The sequence below is a fragment of the Oryctolagus cuniculus genome, chromosome 16 (genome assembly GCF_051225735.1).
Source record: "Oryctolagus cuniculus isolate XC-2025 breed Fujian yellow rabbit chromosome 16, ASM5122573v1, whole genome shotgun sequence".
NCBI lineage: Eukaryota > Metazoa > Chordata > Mammalia > Lagomorpha > Leporidae > Oryctolagus > Oryctolagus cuniculus.
The window spans coordinates 94367836-94384202 of NC_142882.1; the positions used below are offsets into that span (position 1 = coordinate 94367836).

Consider the following 16367-nt stretch of genomic DNA (forward strand, 5'->3'; position numbering starts at 1 on the left):
TTCTCTTTCAGGGAGACTCATTCATCAGAGGCAAACAGTGGCTTCCCAGTTAGGCACCAAGAATGAACGGTGTCATGAAGATTGATGGACATGTGTAAGAGAGTGGGGCAAATATTAAGCCCAGTCAATGCTGGTGAGACAGGCGTGGAGGTTTTACCCAGAGTTCTTCTGGCCAAGCAGAAGCTTTGCTGTACCTGCCCTGATGACCTTCCAAGGTTATGAAGTAGAGTCTGGAGTCCTGGTATCATCATCTGTCAGGGTTAGAGGGTCTGCCATGTGACAGGGATCAGGAACACAGCCTCTCCTACAAGGCATGGCCAAGTTATTTAGCCTCGTGTAAGCCAGCACGTGCACTGAGGGATCGACAACATTGCATCCATACTCTGCACAGAGTGGGCTGCCGTGGTCCTGCGGTGGGGGCTGGGGTGCCACCTGGAACCTGTGTGCAAGGCCCCTCAGGGCTCTCAAGAGGAGCTCCTTCCTGAAGTCAGTTATCACTACACTCCAAGTACCTGCAAGCCGTTCAAAATCAACCTGATGTCACTTTTTATATCAAAGCTCAGAGACGTCCCAGGAGGAACTTTAGCAAACCCATTCCTCCCTGTGTGCAGGACTCTGTCCCAGTGCTGGGCCCCGAGCCTGGCCAGAGTTTCCACGGACTTCTGCCACCGTTCCCGGAAGAGCTCTCCCCAGCACCACGGAGGAATGTGGTGGGGGCCCGGAAGGTCTCACACTTTGTCTTTTTTGGGGTACTCGGGATAAATCGCTGCACTTTTAAAAGTCAGTCGAGGGTCACATGGACACCACGATTTGTGCCACCAATCATCCTGGCGGGCAGCGAGTGTGCCTGGGGTTCGTCCGTGGCTCCTGTAGCAGAACGCAGGATCACGGGTGCCCTTCTGTTTCTTGGCTCCTCTTCTAGCTTTTGTCTCTAGCTTTTGTATTTGCGTTTCTTTGCAGCCTGCTCTAAGTCCTCTGGTTTGGAATGTGGGCTGGGAACCAAACACACGGCTGGCTGTGGACTTCACAGCCTTGCTCACCCGGGGCAGCCGCGATTCCTCAGAACAAAGAACAAGCCAGCCGCTCACTCTGGTTCCCCGCAAACCCCACCTTTCCCGCGGCCGGGCGGGGCGCAAACCCGCAGAGCAGGGAAGCGCTGAAGAAGCCCTGGAGCCGAGGCGGGGTGCCCTCGGCCCAAGGGTTCAGTGAAAGTCCCCGCAGCTCCAGGAAGCTCGACTTCCTGTGGCCAAATCCTCAGTGACTCTTGCTGGCGTCTGTGGTGCTGTGCGCGACCGACATCCTCGGCCCTCGCTCCCGGAGCCAGTCCCTGGCACAGTGGAGGCCGTGGGCGCACCGGGACCTCACGCATTCACTCAAGGAACGCAAAGGAAAGCCGCTCTCCCAGCGGGGAGCCGAGCGCGCTCGTTCCCAACGACTTCGAGGGCGCTCAGGGGGCCCCTAGGGGCCCCAGCCGCCCGTCTGGGTCTGGCTCTGCTGGGGACTCTTGCCCCGGGGCCCCAGCGGCCCCTCTGCGTGGTCACCCACCTCGGCCCTCGGGCTCAGCCGGTTTGTCCGGAGCCTGCTCCAGGTGGCTCCGTCTACAGAAGGGGCCGGTGAGGGGACCAGGCCCGGCTGCGCCCCGCGCTGGGAACCGACCCGGCCTGGGGTCGCGGCGGGCGGAACGCCCCTCTCGGGAACTCGCTCCAGGCGCCAGGTCCCGCGGGGCCGCGGCGTCCACGCCTCCGCTCGCCGCTCTTCCTCCCGCTCGCATTCTCCTCCTCCTCCGCGCCTCCGACCCCTCCTCCTCCGCTGGGCCCTCCTCCCGCCGCCTCCCCACGCCCGCCGCCCGGCAGACGTCTGGGCAGCTCGGCGCAGCGCGGCAGCCGCTCCTCACCCGCCGCCCGGAGTCCCCGAGGCCAGGCGCGGGCGTCCCAGGCCGGACCCAGGCGGGACTCAGGCGCCCGCGTCTGCCCCGCGCACGGAGCCCGACGCCCTTCCGAACCGACCGCACAGTTGAGCGCGCAGCGGCAGCGATGCGACCCTCGGGGCCGGTCGGGCCCGCGCTCCTGGCGCTGCTGGCCGCGCTCCTGCAGGCGGGACAGGCGCTGGAGGAGAAGAGAGGTAAGGGCGCGACCCGCACCACACCGCGCCGCGGTCTTCCCGACTTCCGTGAGGACCCTCGGGCTGAAACCGCTCTGGACGTCTAGCTCCTGGGCTGCGCGAGTCGCACCAGGGGAGCTCCGGCGCCGAGCGCTGCCCAAGCTGCTCCATACCCCGCACGTGCGCCCCGCGCAATCCGCGCACCCATGGGCGGTGCGTCCCACCCGCGGCCCTGGGAGCTTAGGTTGGATCCGGGAGCTGCGCGCACCTTCCGGGACTGGCGCTTCCCGAGCGCACCCTCCCCGCGCCGGCCCCACCCGGTCCCGGGCTGCAACCAGAGGCCCCGCGAGCCCTTCCCGCGTGAGGGGCTGCGGCCGGAGCGGGGGCTGGAGGACTCCTGTCGCCCACCACGCGAGGCTGCTGGGCTGGGACGGCGCGGGGAACCGGGGCTGGGGTCCTGTCCGGCACGCCCCTGGCGCGCAGTCCCCGCCCCGCGCCGAGCGGCCGGGTGCGGCCGGGCCAGGTGCTTGGCGGCGCGGCGAACCCGGCCCCCACCTGCGTGCTTGCTCCGCAGGACTGGCTGGGCGGCGGGTCTCGGCTCCGAGCCCGTCCTGCGCGTCCCCCACGGTTTTCTCAAAGTCCCAAGATTTTCTCCTTTTTGGCGTTTCCCTTTGCTTTCTGAAAAGTTTGATATTGGGCCAACCAAAATATTAAACTGTATCAAAACCAGGAAAGGATGCGGTCCGGGCCCCACGTGCGCGAAGGCCCCGCGGAGTGGGCCTCGCCGCGAGACGCCCGCCGCGGGAGGCCGCGTTGCACAATCCCCGGCTGGGCCGGCTTCCGAGAGAGTCAGGTCCCTGCTTGCCGTTGATGTCATCGGCCTCGGGTCTGGGCTCTGGCGCCGGGCGCGTCTGCGGGCCAGGGGTGCTGCGGCGGCCCCAAACTTCGCTGCAGGTGGGAATCACCTGGGACTGAAAAACGAAAATAGTAATAAACAACGAACTGGAAAAGAGGGGAGAGGGCGAGGGGAGGTTGAGGCGGGGGAGAGGAAGCGAGGACCACGTCCGGCTCCCGCTCACGGATACCCCGATTTAATTGGTGTGGGGTGAGAGCCGGCCTTGGGTTTTAACAGCTCGGGCAGGCTTGCGAGTCCTGGCGTGGAGGAAAGAAGGGCGAAGTGTCCAGAAGGCTCACCCGCTAGCCGTGGAGCTTCCCCCAATCTGCGCAGCTCTCGCAGAGCGCCGCGAAGGCAGGGCTTGGCCAAGGGGGCTCTGAGGCCCCCGGTGCGCGGCTCCGGTACACCGAATGCTCAGTGCCTTCTCACCCCAGAAGTGCGCCCAGCTCCTAAGTGGGGCTGCCTCCCCGCTGCCGCCGTGGTGGGAGATTTGTTTCTTGTTTGCCCTGTGTTCGCCAGTGCTGTGGTGAGAAAGGGCGCGCACGCTCCGTTAACATGAGGCAGAGAGACTGGCGAGGATCTAATTACTAAAACTGCGAGGCATAATCTTCCTATAGAAGTTGTTAAGGACCCATGTCAATCACGTGCCAATTCCATTCCAGGAGAATTGGTGAGGGTTTTTTGGGTCTCAGCTAGGAAACCGGTATTGGCTGCCCTCAGATCTAACAACCAGACCTGGCTCCTGCGTCCTCACCTCCTTCCTCATTTTCCCGCCCTGCAGGAGAAGATCGATTTCCCCACAGCTCACAAGAGGCAGGGTCAGGGCTGAGACGCCACTGCCTTCTGCAGCCCAGGTGTGGGGAGCCAGGTCAGGTGTGCGCGGCTGACTCACCTCACTTGCAGCACAGAGGAAAAGTACCAGGAACGGCTCATCAAGTTGGGCTCCCCTCCTGAGGCTGCAAACACACGCCTGCTAACCAGTGGTCTGCTCTCCTCAGGGTTCCTCAGCCTGGTGGGGACAGCTCTGTCACCAAATCCCTGAGCCAAGCTTGCTAGGGGAGTTGAACAAGGCCTGGATCCTCGCTCCAGGGAAGGCACTGCTGAGGAGGAGGTCCTGGGGTGTTCCCAGGAGCTCAGGAATTCTCAGCCACAAGCTTCCTGTGGGGATGAGCCTGGCCACCCCTGGTTCAGTGGGCCTGGGCCGTGTTAAAGAGAAACCAAAGCAGAGGTGGTAGGGAATCCAAGACGAAGGATGGATGCCCTGGCTGGCCTGGCAGCCGGCCTTGTCTTCTCACTCCAGCTGCGGGTGGAGGTGAACAGGTCACATCCAAGCGCCAAGCTTCTCGATCCCCTTTCTGAGTTCAGTATTTGTGAATTCAGTATTCACTGTGCGTGCCTGGTATCATGAGTTAAAAGGGAGGAGAGTTATGACAGCTACTGGAAATGGGATTCTGCAAGTCGCTAAATACTAGCAAATTTCCTTTTTACTCTTTCAGAGTCTTGTCTATCGCACAGACAGGCAGAAACCTGGTGATAGCTCCAGCCGGCTCTGAACAGTCATTTCTGGCTTCATGCATTTGGTTTCATAATCCATCGTTTTTCACAAACCTTTCTCTGGTGTTTGAAGAAGCCAGCTGCCAAAATCCATTGTGCTGCATGGTTGCGCTTGGTTCACGTGACAGCACTAACATGTTTGAGATGTTTTTAGAGGCGCTGTTAGCGAGGACGAAGGATTGGTCCTATTTAAAAAGAAAACACTCCGACTTTTGTCTGAGCTCCAGGACTCGGAGCTAGTGTTGCAGGCCTTTCTGGCAGGAGTGATGAGCCAGCTTTGAGATTTTAGGGCTTGATTGTGAGGGAGGGCTGAGGCAAAGTGGCTCTGGCAGGTGCCCCTGGTGCTGGCACAGGGCTGGGATCAGAAGCCTGGGTGCCCACCTGCATAATCCCCTGGCCCTTGCCACTGATGTGTTGACCGGTGTGTGTGTACGCATGTTCTAATTCTGACTTAGAACCTCTGTCGTGATGTGCTTGTAGAAGCAAGTTTTGAGATGGGTTTTGAGAAAAGTTCAGAGTTTTAGGGTGTGACTCTCCATTGCATTGTTCCCAGGAAATGCAACCTAAAGCCTCAGGTCCACACCAAGCTGAGCCAGTTCCATTCTGTTTCCTTCTGTCACTCCGGACAGGTGTTACTTTAGTCAGGAGCCGTTTTGGTCTTGGTTAACTATTTCTGGTTTATTCTTGAACCAGCAGCACACAGAGAATAGAGTATAACTCTAAGCTTTGGTTGTTACATACCCCGTTTGGTGTCATAGTGTTTTCCCATACCTTCCTTCTCAGTTTTCCCTGAAAGCTTGCCTGTTCTGAGAAAATTCCAGCCCTTGGCTGCCCGCCTTCAAGCCCATAGGCACAGACCAGTTTGTGTGAACTTGGACAAGGATCTGGGCTTTGAGACTTAACCAAAGAACTGGTTTGACTGTAATTTTCCCTCTTGTAGAGTCGTTCTGCAAAGCTTCCATCTTAAACATTTAGAGAGAGGCACCCAGTGTGGTTGTCTGGAAAGTGCCCTAAGCCAGCTGGGAAGGGTGGCTGGGCCCTGTGAGTGGTGGGGGTGTGCTTACCAAGCCCCTGTGAACTGAGCACGGCCTCCAAAGGCCCGGAAGGACAGTGTAAGTGTCTGGCAAGCTGACCAGCATCTGTGAGTTGCATATACTTAAATAACTTCTACTCCTACTGACTTCAGCAGCAGCTTTAGAGGGTGTGTGGGAAAGCAGTCGGGGGAGAGTGTCTCCCTCTGCTCCCAGTTACGTCCCACTCAGCTGGGTTCTCAGAGGCCCGCCGTCCTTTCCAGCTGTGCCTGTGACTGCTAATGAAAGGCCTGGCTGACAGCTCAGGGAGCTCATAGTTAGATGAGAATGCCTTGTACCTGGCCCCAAACACACCTGCAAGCGCGCACTTGGCCTGGTGGTAGTTAAGTGCCGTTGTTTATTCTTCAAGTTTAAGGACGAGTATTGATGCCTGTTTTTCTTCATATTTTTGAACCATGATGAGCAGTTTTTACGCTGCATCTTTTTTTGAGATGTAGGGAGGAACTGGGTGCAGTACTTGCCCTAAGTATCCAGAAGTCTGTCAGCAGAAGCAAGAGCTCAGAATGAGAAGTGTGAATGGTAGCACAGGAGCTATGATAGCATTTTGCATGGGATAAAGTTGTCTTTGGAGATTAGTTATTGTTTTAAATATTTATTTATTTGAAAGGCAGAGTTAGAGGGGGAGACAGATCAGAGCGATCTTCCATCTGCTGGTTCACTCCACAAATGGCCACAACAGCCAGAATTGGGCCAGAGCGAAACCAGTAGCCAAGAGCTTCTTCCAGGTCTCCCCAATGAGTGGAAGGGCCCAAGCAGTTGGGCCGTTGTCTGCGGTTTTCCCAGGCACATTAACAAGGAGCTGGATAGGAAGTGGAGTAGCCAAGACTTGAACCATATGGGATGCCAGTGCTGCAGATGGCAGCTTTACCCACCTTGCCACAGTGCAGGCCCCTAAATATTGTTTTATTTCTACCTGGAGAGGAGACCAGGTATAGCCTCACTTGAATGATTGTTTTCCCAGAGAACAGGTGAAGTGCAGGGGGAAGCAGGGTTCTCCCAAGCCCCAGGAACCCAGTGTGGCACTGGTGTGGCTCTGGTGACCCAGTGTGGCAGGAGAAAAGGGGTGAGTGTTGAGGCTGTGCACATGTCAGAGCTCCACTACCCTACCCATGTGAAGGAGGAGTCACTGTGGGCTTTTAAGGCAGGAACTGACTGCATGGTCTTGTGTTTTGGAAGCATGTTTCTGGCCACAGCATGGAGCATGGGTTGCTGTGGCAGCTGTGGAAACAGATCGGTGCCTACTGCAGTGACAGGGGGCGGGTATAAAATGTTAACTGGTACTACTGATTGACAGTTGAATGCAGTGAGCACAAGAGAGACTGAGTCGCAGGCAGACACACAGCCTCCAGATGTGGAACTTGGGCAGGGTCAGGGAAGCTGAGATCACAGGAAAGGGAAGGAAAGTGGAGTCCACTGTAAATTTAGCTTTTAGACGCACTGAGCTGGAAGTGTGCAGATGGGAACGTCCAGAAGGCAGTGGAAGATACAGGACCGGAGCCAGGGGAGCAGCATGGCCTTCGACTGTGGTCCTGTGAGGCTTTCCTTCGCAGTCGTTGCCTGTGAGCCTGGAGCAGCATGGCCTGGCGCAGCCTCCCATCTCCACCTGTCTCACACTCACTCTGTGAGGGTGTGGGGTTCCTGACTTCTGTTGAGACTCCCCGACTGGCTTGCAGTTAGCAGCCACTGATAAATAACAAGATGTATGTGTATTTGAAATGCAGTATTTGTATATTGATGCAAATCCTCAGATGGGTTCCCTGGTTCTTACATAAGTAGCATTGCTGAATTTTGTGGGGTCTTGTTTTTTTTTTTTTGTTTTTTTGTTTTTTTGGTTTTTTTTTTGACAGGCAGGGTGGACAGTGAGAAAGAGAGAAAGGTCTTCCTTTTCCGTTGGTTCACCCCCCAAGGGCCATTGCGGCTGGCACTCCGCGCTGATCCGAAGCCAGGAGCCAGGAGCTTCTCCTGGTCTCCCATGTGGGTGCAGGGCCTAAGGACTCGGGCCATCCTCCACTGCACCCCTGGGCCACAGCAGAGAGCTGGACTGGAAGAGGGGCAACCGGGACAAAATCCAGCGCCCTGACTGGGACTAGAACCCGGTATGCCGGCGCCACAGGCAGAGGATTAGCCTATTGAGCCACGGCACCGGCCTTGGTTTTGTTTTAAGCAGTGGAGGTGCTTCATCGCCTGAGGGACTTGGGGAGAGAGGATGCCTCCCAGACCTGCTGAGTCAGAGCCCCCCTAGGGGTCACTTTAGAAAGTTCATGGGAAAATGAAATTCAGTATAAGTTTATTTTGGTACAAAAATAGTTGAAATCAAGGATAACATTTTTTTAAAAAATAATTCTCACTTTCTGTGGACTCTTTGAAGAAACTTCGCATCTGAATGCCCCCAGAAGTCCCGAGGAGCCTGGGCTGTGTATTATGTGGAGCCCTTACTTTGTTCTCAGAGCCTGGCTGCTTCTTCATCTCCTGAGCTGCTTTGGGGGTCCAGGAACAGGTTCATGTTTCCTGAGCAAATCAGTCCTTTAGAGTTCCCCTTTGTGGACAGCAGCAAGGGTTCCTAGGAACCTGAGAGAATGTGCATTACAGGACCCTACCCCATCCTCTGCCTGAGAGGTGGGGGTGCATCCCACAGCCTGGGAGTGCCAGCCCTGCGGGAGACCCTGGACACAGCTGCCAGTGCCTAACCTGCACACAGGGTGGAAGCCAGAGGGGCAGGAGGGCTTTGCCTGCCCTGCAGGGACTCATGTGGGTGCTGGAGCTGCTTGCTGTAGGGCAGTACCTTCCACAAGATCCCCTGAGAGTCCAGGGGTACCTGTAAAAGGGACTTTCTAATTCCACCTCCATGAAGGGGCAGTTTTTCAGATGAATGTGTATCTGGGCCTCCAAGGTTTCTGCAGCTGTAAATGGACTAAGATGTAGAATTCCATGCTTTATTTTTCTAAATGACCATGTAGAAACTCACTATGTCAAAAGGTGCCCAAGAAGTGACACATTTTACATTAAAAAATAAAATGGACCATCTTTTGTTAGAGTAACAACCAGCTGTGAATGATTGAAGTACAATCCAGATTATAGTTCAGAGCCTTAACTTTCTACCCAACAGATTGATTTTTTGATAAAACTTGTTGTAAGCAAAATGACCACTTCATGTCCTTTATTTAACTCCTGCTGTAGACAGCAAAGAGAAAAGAAAGTGTAGAATTCCAGACATGATGAATACATTCGGAATCACACTAAACTGAGAAAATGCCGTTCTAATCAATGGAGCCACTAGAAGACACATCTCTTTCCTGAATCAGTGTTCAGAATGGTACAGAATTACATGTGTGTTTGCAGAGATCATCTGCCTACAAATAGATTTGTAACAAGGACACAATGTGGCTGCTGGGGTTACTTTGTGTACATACACCTTTGCCTGAAAGGAAAGACAGGAGTAAGGACCAGAGTTTACCTTGCAGTTGTTTTAATAGCATTTATGAAGGATTTCATCTTAAAAGCAGAACTATGACCCAAGGCAGTTTTTCTGCTATGCCATGCAGGCTGGCAGGCAGTAGGTGACATATTCATTGCTTTAGCAGGTGCATTGCCTTTGCTGACCCCTTTCTTTTACTTCAGGTTTTGGGTAAAATTAATACATCGCACATAGTCTGTGACACAACAGACAGTTATATGTGAAAAAACTGCATGATTTAGTTTTTTGTCTGTTCTCATGAATTCTTCATTATTTTTGTGGCTGGAATAAGATCATTTATTGAATTTTTTTCAGGTCCTCAAAGAGGGGCAAGTGTATCCTGAGATTTTCTCATCACGGTTATAGGACCTTAGAAAGTTTTTCAAAATGTTTCGTAAATCTCAAAAATCTGTGGGTTTTATTATTATTACTATTGTTATTATTATTATTATCATACTTGCAAACATGGAATACCTGAAAGCTGTAAGGACATTTAATTATAGTGGTTTTACTTCACTTACACAGTTGTCTCCTAGTTAATTTTTATACCATTAGTCATTACAAGAAAGATAAACTGTTTTTAGTTCATTCTAATACTCACTTGCAAGACCTAATGGCTCTAACTAGAGCTTACTTTTTTACTGGTGTATTTTTTAATATAGTATTAGAAAATAAAACAGAACCCCTGATTGCACCCAATTTTGATTAAGTTTAAATGGAAGAAAAGAAGAGGTCATTGGAGATTATTCTTTGTTTTAAGGAATGGTTTGAAGGGGCTTTTAAAAACGACCTATTCCACAACTTTGTCTTGGCTTTGATTTGCTCTGAAGTTAATAGAGAATTAGAAACTTTGCCCTGATACTTATGGATTTCTTTCTCTGACATTTTTGGATTCTGTGACAGACCTTAGGTATGAAACATGTTTGTCAGTCAGTGTAATGTCTTTCTGGCTCTTTTTTGTAACCTTGTATGAATTCTTCTTGAGAGACAGAACAGTTTTGACAAATGACTACAAATGAAAAACTTTGGCAAATGTCTGTAAGAATATACTATATAATTTTTGCAAGCCAGAAAGTGTCATAGACATCCGGTGTTCATGATACTTTTAATGCAAGTGTGCATATAAATGTATTGTTCCCTGAAAAGTGTTGTTGCTACAGTTTTTTCTCAGTACCTGGCATCAGGTGTTTTTTTTCCATATAATTTGTTGGTAGTTATAGTGGAAGAGAAAGCAGATTGGAATTTACCTTCCAAGCTTCAACTTCCATAAAATGTCAGAACTAGGTGATTCCACAACTCCTTTAAGAACTGAAAACATCTGCAAAATTAAAAGCAAATCTAAATGTATGCAAGATTGTATTTGAACATGTTGATAATAAGTGTGCCGTCCCTGTAATTTAGATAGTAAAGCACTGATGTCATAATCATAATAACACTTTGCATTTGTACAGCACTTTACAATTTGCACAATGCCTTAACACGCACCTCTCTGAGCCTCTGTCACCCCCCTCACCCCACCCTGGCCCCATTGGGGTAATTACCCACATTGGAAGGTGAGGCTCAGCATGGTTCTACAGTTGGCCCAGAACCCCTGAGTGAGTAGACTTTCAGGGGCCAGGCTGTTCTCCTGCAAGCCCCCGAGCGTTTGCCTTACTACCCAGGAGCCCGCATTGGCCTTAAAACTGTTGACACGTCCATCGCTGTTAGTCCTGTGTATGAACCCAATGGCTGAGTGGCACAAACTGTCCTTTGAGATGTCAGTTGTACGTCCATGGCTTTGGTCAGTGCCAACCTTTCTCCCTGGCTTTTTGTGCATTTCTAGGTATTTTCTGTGTGTTTCTGCAGTTTTTATTCCTTTCCCACTTTTCCTCTTGTATTTTTTTAAAGACTTATTTATGTACTTGAAAGGCAGAATTACAAAGAGGCAGAGGGAGAAGTCTTCCATCTGCTGGTTCATTCCCCAAATGGCCACAATGGCCAGAGCTGGGCTGATCCAAAGCCAGAAGCCAGGAGCTTCGTCTGGGCCTCCCACATGGGTGCAGGAACCCAAGGACTTAGGCCACCTTCTACTGCTTTCCCAGGCCATAGCAGAGAGCTGGATCAGAGTGGAGCAGCTGGGACTCGAACTGGCGCCCATATGGGATGCTGGCACTGCAGGCAGCGGCTTTACCCACTACACCACAGCACTGGCCCTGTGAGGTAATTTTTGGAGTTTTCTCTTCTGCGCATGTTATAACTGCCCATTTCATAAGATATGGGGCCCCTCAAAGACATTTCCTGCAGAAATTAGAAGCACAACTTTTTAGTGTGGCGTCTTTAGCTTCTACAAGTTTGCCAGACCTATAAATACTTGAAGGAAGAATGCGGGGAGACAGCAACTTGACTGAGCAGTTGGGTCAGTTAGCAACGCCTATGGCAAAATGTGGTAATTCACTTGCAGAGATCTGTCGGAATCATTTCTGTGATTTAAATGAAAGCACACACTTAAGCTTATTAGGGTGTGAAGTACCTATTATGAAAAGAGAGCAAGTTAACAAGCATGTGGGCTTCCACTGTTGTTCATTGTCCGTAGTTTATCCCATTTATAAGAAGCCGTTCTGGCTGGGTCCCTCTTGCAAGCGCTGACATTTAAGGACAGACTGTCCCACCTGTGGGGCTGTTCGTCTGGAGCAGCTTTGCTGGGCGCGTGGACTGCTGGGTGACTGCGAGGGGCCACTGCGTGGCAGTGCTTTTCCCTTCCAACAAGAACTTGCCAGGGCAGGGCCCCTTCCTGCCGGTCGAGGGAGCATTTTCTGTTATTGTTTATTCAGAGCAGAGTGGAAACTTTTCAATGCACCAGCAGAAATTCCCCCAAAGCAGTTTATATTTCACGATTATAAAGTAAAATAGAAAAAAGTCCCAGAAGTCGGCTGTGTCCTGCAGCCTTAGAACTATCTCTTTGGGAGCACACGCTGACGTTCAAGTTGGAGCAGCTGCAGCGCAGTGACTAAGTGAACCCTCTGGTCAGCAGGGCACTGAGTCCAGGGCGGCTCGGCAGTCGGGCCTCTGGGTCTTGCACAAGGCAGTTGGGCAAAAGCTGTGCCACTTCACCTTCAGTCAGCCCAAGTCCTCCAGTCAGGGCAGAGCAGTTGGGCAGCTGGCACTGTGTGAAAACACCAGCAGTCAGACGTGCAGCTGGGGTGCTCCCTTCACGTCTGCCTCTAGAGAATCCTTATTAAATGGAAGCCCAGTGCAGTGCTGGGTTTTGGGGAGAGGCAGCTGAGTGGGAGAAGCCTCTGATGCGTGGTTGTTTGAGCCCTTCTTTCTTCACAGCGTGATCTAGATCTGAAGTCCTGGTGGGAAAATCTATGCTGTTGACTGCCTGGGCAATGTCTGCTAAGTATTCCTGAAGTTGCTCAGCTGCAAAAAAAAGCAGGACGTTCCGCTGAGAGCTGGAGCAATGGTGGTGCACGCGAGGCCTGGGCCCTGCTGACGCAGCTGCGTTCTCTGCAGTGCTCAGGGTTCATTTTCTTCATTCGCGTCTTGGAGAAGGGAAGAGTGGGGTTCCTTGGGCTTCGTATTGGGAAGGGGTTTGGCATTTTTCCCCTCCCAGGCCTGCGTTGGTGGTTAGGAAGCCTGAGGCAACATAGGTGTGCTCAGTGCCTGTTCCTAGCTCATAGGCTTGGGCTTTTACAAGGTTAATTTTAATTAAAAGAGAACCTCTAGGTCTCACATAATGTGGTGACAGTAGACCCAGCCTTGTGATGGTCACCTGTCCTGTCACAGCATGCTCTACAGAGCCTAGAAAAGCCCCAGTGTAGCTCAAGAGCAGGCTCCGGACTGGCAGGTGACAATTAATTAATATCCAGTGATTCTGAGATGACGCTTCCTATGTGCCGACCAGGAGGCGCCGTCCTTGGAGATGGAGAGCAATTAAGTCATTAAGTCCTTAGCCTCCCCTGGCAGAGAGTGAGCCTCGAAGGAGGAAAAGCGTGTCTGGAGACAAGTCTCCTTTCCCAGGCGTTTGCACAGAGGTCCCGTGCACACCTCCTTCTGCCCCTGGCGATGTGTGGCAGGCAGAACCCTGCAGGGCCCAGATGGGCCTGGCATCGTGGGGATGTGAACTGTGACATCAGCAGCCAGCTGTGGTCATGTGTGCACATCCCTGCTCCCTGACTGCCTATGGTGTTTGTGGTGGGTTTTGGGCAGCAGATGCTTCTGGTCAGTTTTCAGTTACGCACGCCTTCCAGAGGTGTGGTTGGCACTCCTAAAGTGTCTGTATCCATTTGTGTTTTTCTGCTGTGAAACAGAGCATCTGTTAACAGCAGAAAGGATGCCATTCACTCGACAGGAAGGGGGGCCCAGAGGCTCTCCCTTAGCCAGGACTTCCTGACGTTCCCGGGGCTCAGCAAGCCAGGTTGCACAGGGAGCCACCTGGGCAGGTGCTCAGAGCTCTTGGAATCATGGGGCTCTTAACACAAAGTTCCCTGCTCCTAGGTAGACATTTGACAACTCCCTCTGGCTGCACGTACACCCAAAATGATCATCTCTATGCCCGCTTTTCCTGATCTGAAAGTTATTATAAGTGGCTAAAGAATGCATTGGATCCGTGATTCAAGCAGCCTTCACTGATACAGAATGCGTGAGGTTTTTTCTAGCTGAGGCCATAATAACTTTTTAAGTCTCCTGTCTATTTGATGTTAATTTTTTTGTAAATAGGGAAAATGATGTGCATATAGGACTAAAGTTTGAATATACAAAACAAATATTAAATATAAATGCACAAAACAATAAGTATAACTAAAGCTTCTAGACCCGTAGCTGGTACTTTTTTTATGTGTGTGATAAAGTTATTTATCAGCTTTGCTCCCTACTCACAGGGAGGTGCTGTGTGCAACAGATGGGGACCTTGCATTTCCTGAGTTTGAAAGGGACTCCTCCTCTGTTGGGGGAGTTGGATAACCACCTGAGCCTCAATTTATCACCTGTAGGGTGGGGGCAGCCATGGTACCTGCCACACAGGGCTGCACAGGGTACACGGGGTCTCTGTGTGGAAGCTGAGTACGTTGTGTGCATGTGTGGTGCTGTGGCTGTTGTGGGCGCTGGGTTTGCACGTGACCTTCAGCACTCCCTGTAGCCAAATCCCTGCTGTGGAAGAGGAGCCTGGGGCTCCGCAGTGTCACCTTCCTGAGCCAAGGCTGTCCAGTGGGTCTGCCCAGGTGTTTCTCGTGGTTCCTGTGCTGAGGCTCTGTGTTGATCATCCCCTTCCCAACCCAGGGTGTGGCACACACCCGCCTCCTGGGGGTCTTGCTCTCCCTAAGGAGTGGGTTTGGCTGTTTGCTGTGTGGCTGGTTCTGGAAAATTCTCCTCTGTCATGGGACCACCCTGACAGTTTATTCCTGTGCTGTTCTCACATTAGGGCTTGGAGGACAGCTGCTGGGACAGCCCCGTTTCTCTGGCGCACCCTTCCTCCTTGCCCACTACCAAGGCAGACCTGCAGTGACGTGCATTTCGCTTTGTGCACACTCCCTGAGAGTCCGGCCTTCAGGGGGCCGTGCCTGCCTCCACGTCTGGACCACTCCCAGGGAGAGAGAGAGAGAAAGAGAGAGACATCCAGCCTCAGGCTGCCCCAGGCGGGGAAGGTGGCCATGTACTTCCCTTTCCTGTACTGATTGACCTGGAGAAACCTGAGCTTTTGGATCACTCTGTGTGCAATGAGGCCAGCTTTGGGCCACTTGGTGCCCAAGCTGGGCTGCTCTTTCTACCTGAGCTGATCCTCAGACCTCAGAGGTCTCCTGTCTCCTGCTCCCCTTCATCCTCAGAAGGAGGCCTGCAGTGCTCCCTGGGGTCTAACCATGAGCCAGTTATCTGCCTGTTTACTGTTGTTTTCTAGACCTTAACCTGGTGATGAATTAACACTTGCTGAAGATTTGCTGTTTCCTTCCAGCAGCATATCAAAGTTATTCTAGTCGTTTCGAATCTGTGAGTAAAAATAAATGGCTTTGCTGCAAGAAACACCAAAAATGGAAAAGCGAACAGTTCGAAGCTGATAATTTATCTCACAGACATTGCTGGTGGCATGGTTGCTTTAAACAGCAGGAAGACTTGTGAGACGCATGATTTACAAACGGGCTGAAGGGCAGTCTAACCTCTGTGCCGGTTTCTCCCGCCCCTGAGAATTTTGAAGTGACAAGGAACGTACTTGGTGGTGTTTGTTGCATTTGAAAACCCGCAGGCCAGAAGGGAAGTGGCCGATGAGCCTAACAAATGCTTTGGCAGGCAGAGCATTTTATTTTCTTGGAATACTAACTTTATGATAAGCATTTTTTCATGTTAAGGAAAGGAGGAAAAGATGTATGGTTAGGAAGGAAAGATTAAGGAAGTTAATTGTTGCACATTCTGCAGATGTTTTTTAGCATTAATATAGTCACTTTCAAAGCAAATTTTATTTGTTTGAATTTCATGTTATGATTTTATTTTTACACAACAATGTTTTAATTTAATATAGAAGTTATGGCTCTTTAAGATAGTGTGGTTCTCAGAAAGTCATACCAAAACAGAACAGAATGCTGACCACCGTGTGTAAATAGAAACAGTGGTTTGCTGTGATAGCAACAGCTTCTGGTTTTTAGCTTTTTATTTTTAAAGATTTATAGATTCACAGGGAGTTCCAGAAAATCCATAGGGAGGTCCCGTGCCCTTTTCCTCAGCCTCCCTGATGGTCGCATCTTAGTAGCAAGTTCTGTGTGCTCATTTTCACACCTCTGTCAGCGCTCATTCACCTAAGCCAGCGGCCACTGTGCTATGATGGCAAATGGTCACAGCCTTTCAGAATGATACTTGGAAGTTAATTTTTTAAGTTAAATTTTTAGGTCTTTAATGCTTGGAAGCCATGAAGTCATGAGGAGGAAAAGAGAATGAGAGAAGGGGGCTGTTGAGAGAGAGAGAGAGAGAGAGAGAGAGAGATGAGTCATTGGATAAATCAAGCCCTGTGGTGGCTTTTGGATTAATTTACACGTGCTGAGGTGTTTTTTTTTTTTTAAGATTTATTTATTTCTTTGAAAGGCAGAGTTACAGAGAAGCAGAGGCAGGGAGAGAGAAAGAGGTCCTCCGTCCATTGGTTCACTCCCCAGATGGCTGCAACAGCCAGGCTGGACCAATCCGAAGCCAGGAGCCAGGAGCTTCTTCCAGGTTTCCCACGCAGGTGCAGGGGCCCAAGGACTTGGACCATCTTTCAGTGCTTTCCCAGGCAATAGCAGAGAGCTGGATCAGAAGTGGAGAAGCTGGGACCAGA

The 16367-nt window shown here is 51.6% G+C and overlaps 1 protein-coding gene across 3 annotated transcripts in view; it reads left to right on the plus strand.

Annotated features, from left to right (window-relative positions):
- Positions 1-1830: 1830 nt before the first annotated feature.
- Positions 1831-16367, plus strand: part of EGFR (epidermal growth factor receptor) — a 138622-nt gene continuing 124085 nt past the window's right edge. For 2 of the 3 annotated variants that reach the window (XM_008261843.5, XM_008261844.5), the window contains exon 1: positions 1831-2121. In XM_008261843.5, the coding sequence (XP_008260065.4) occupies positions 2034-2121 (88 nt within the window). In that variant the 5' untranslated portion in view covers positions 1831-2033. Of the gene's footprint in view, positions 2122-11196; positions 11294-16367 lie in introns of those variants that run through there. The other variant, XM_051853133.3, reaches the window with a different exon arrangement.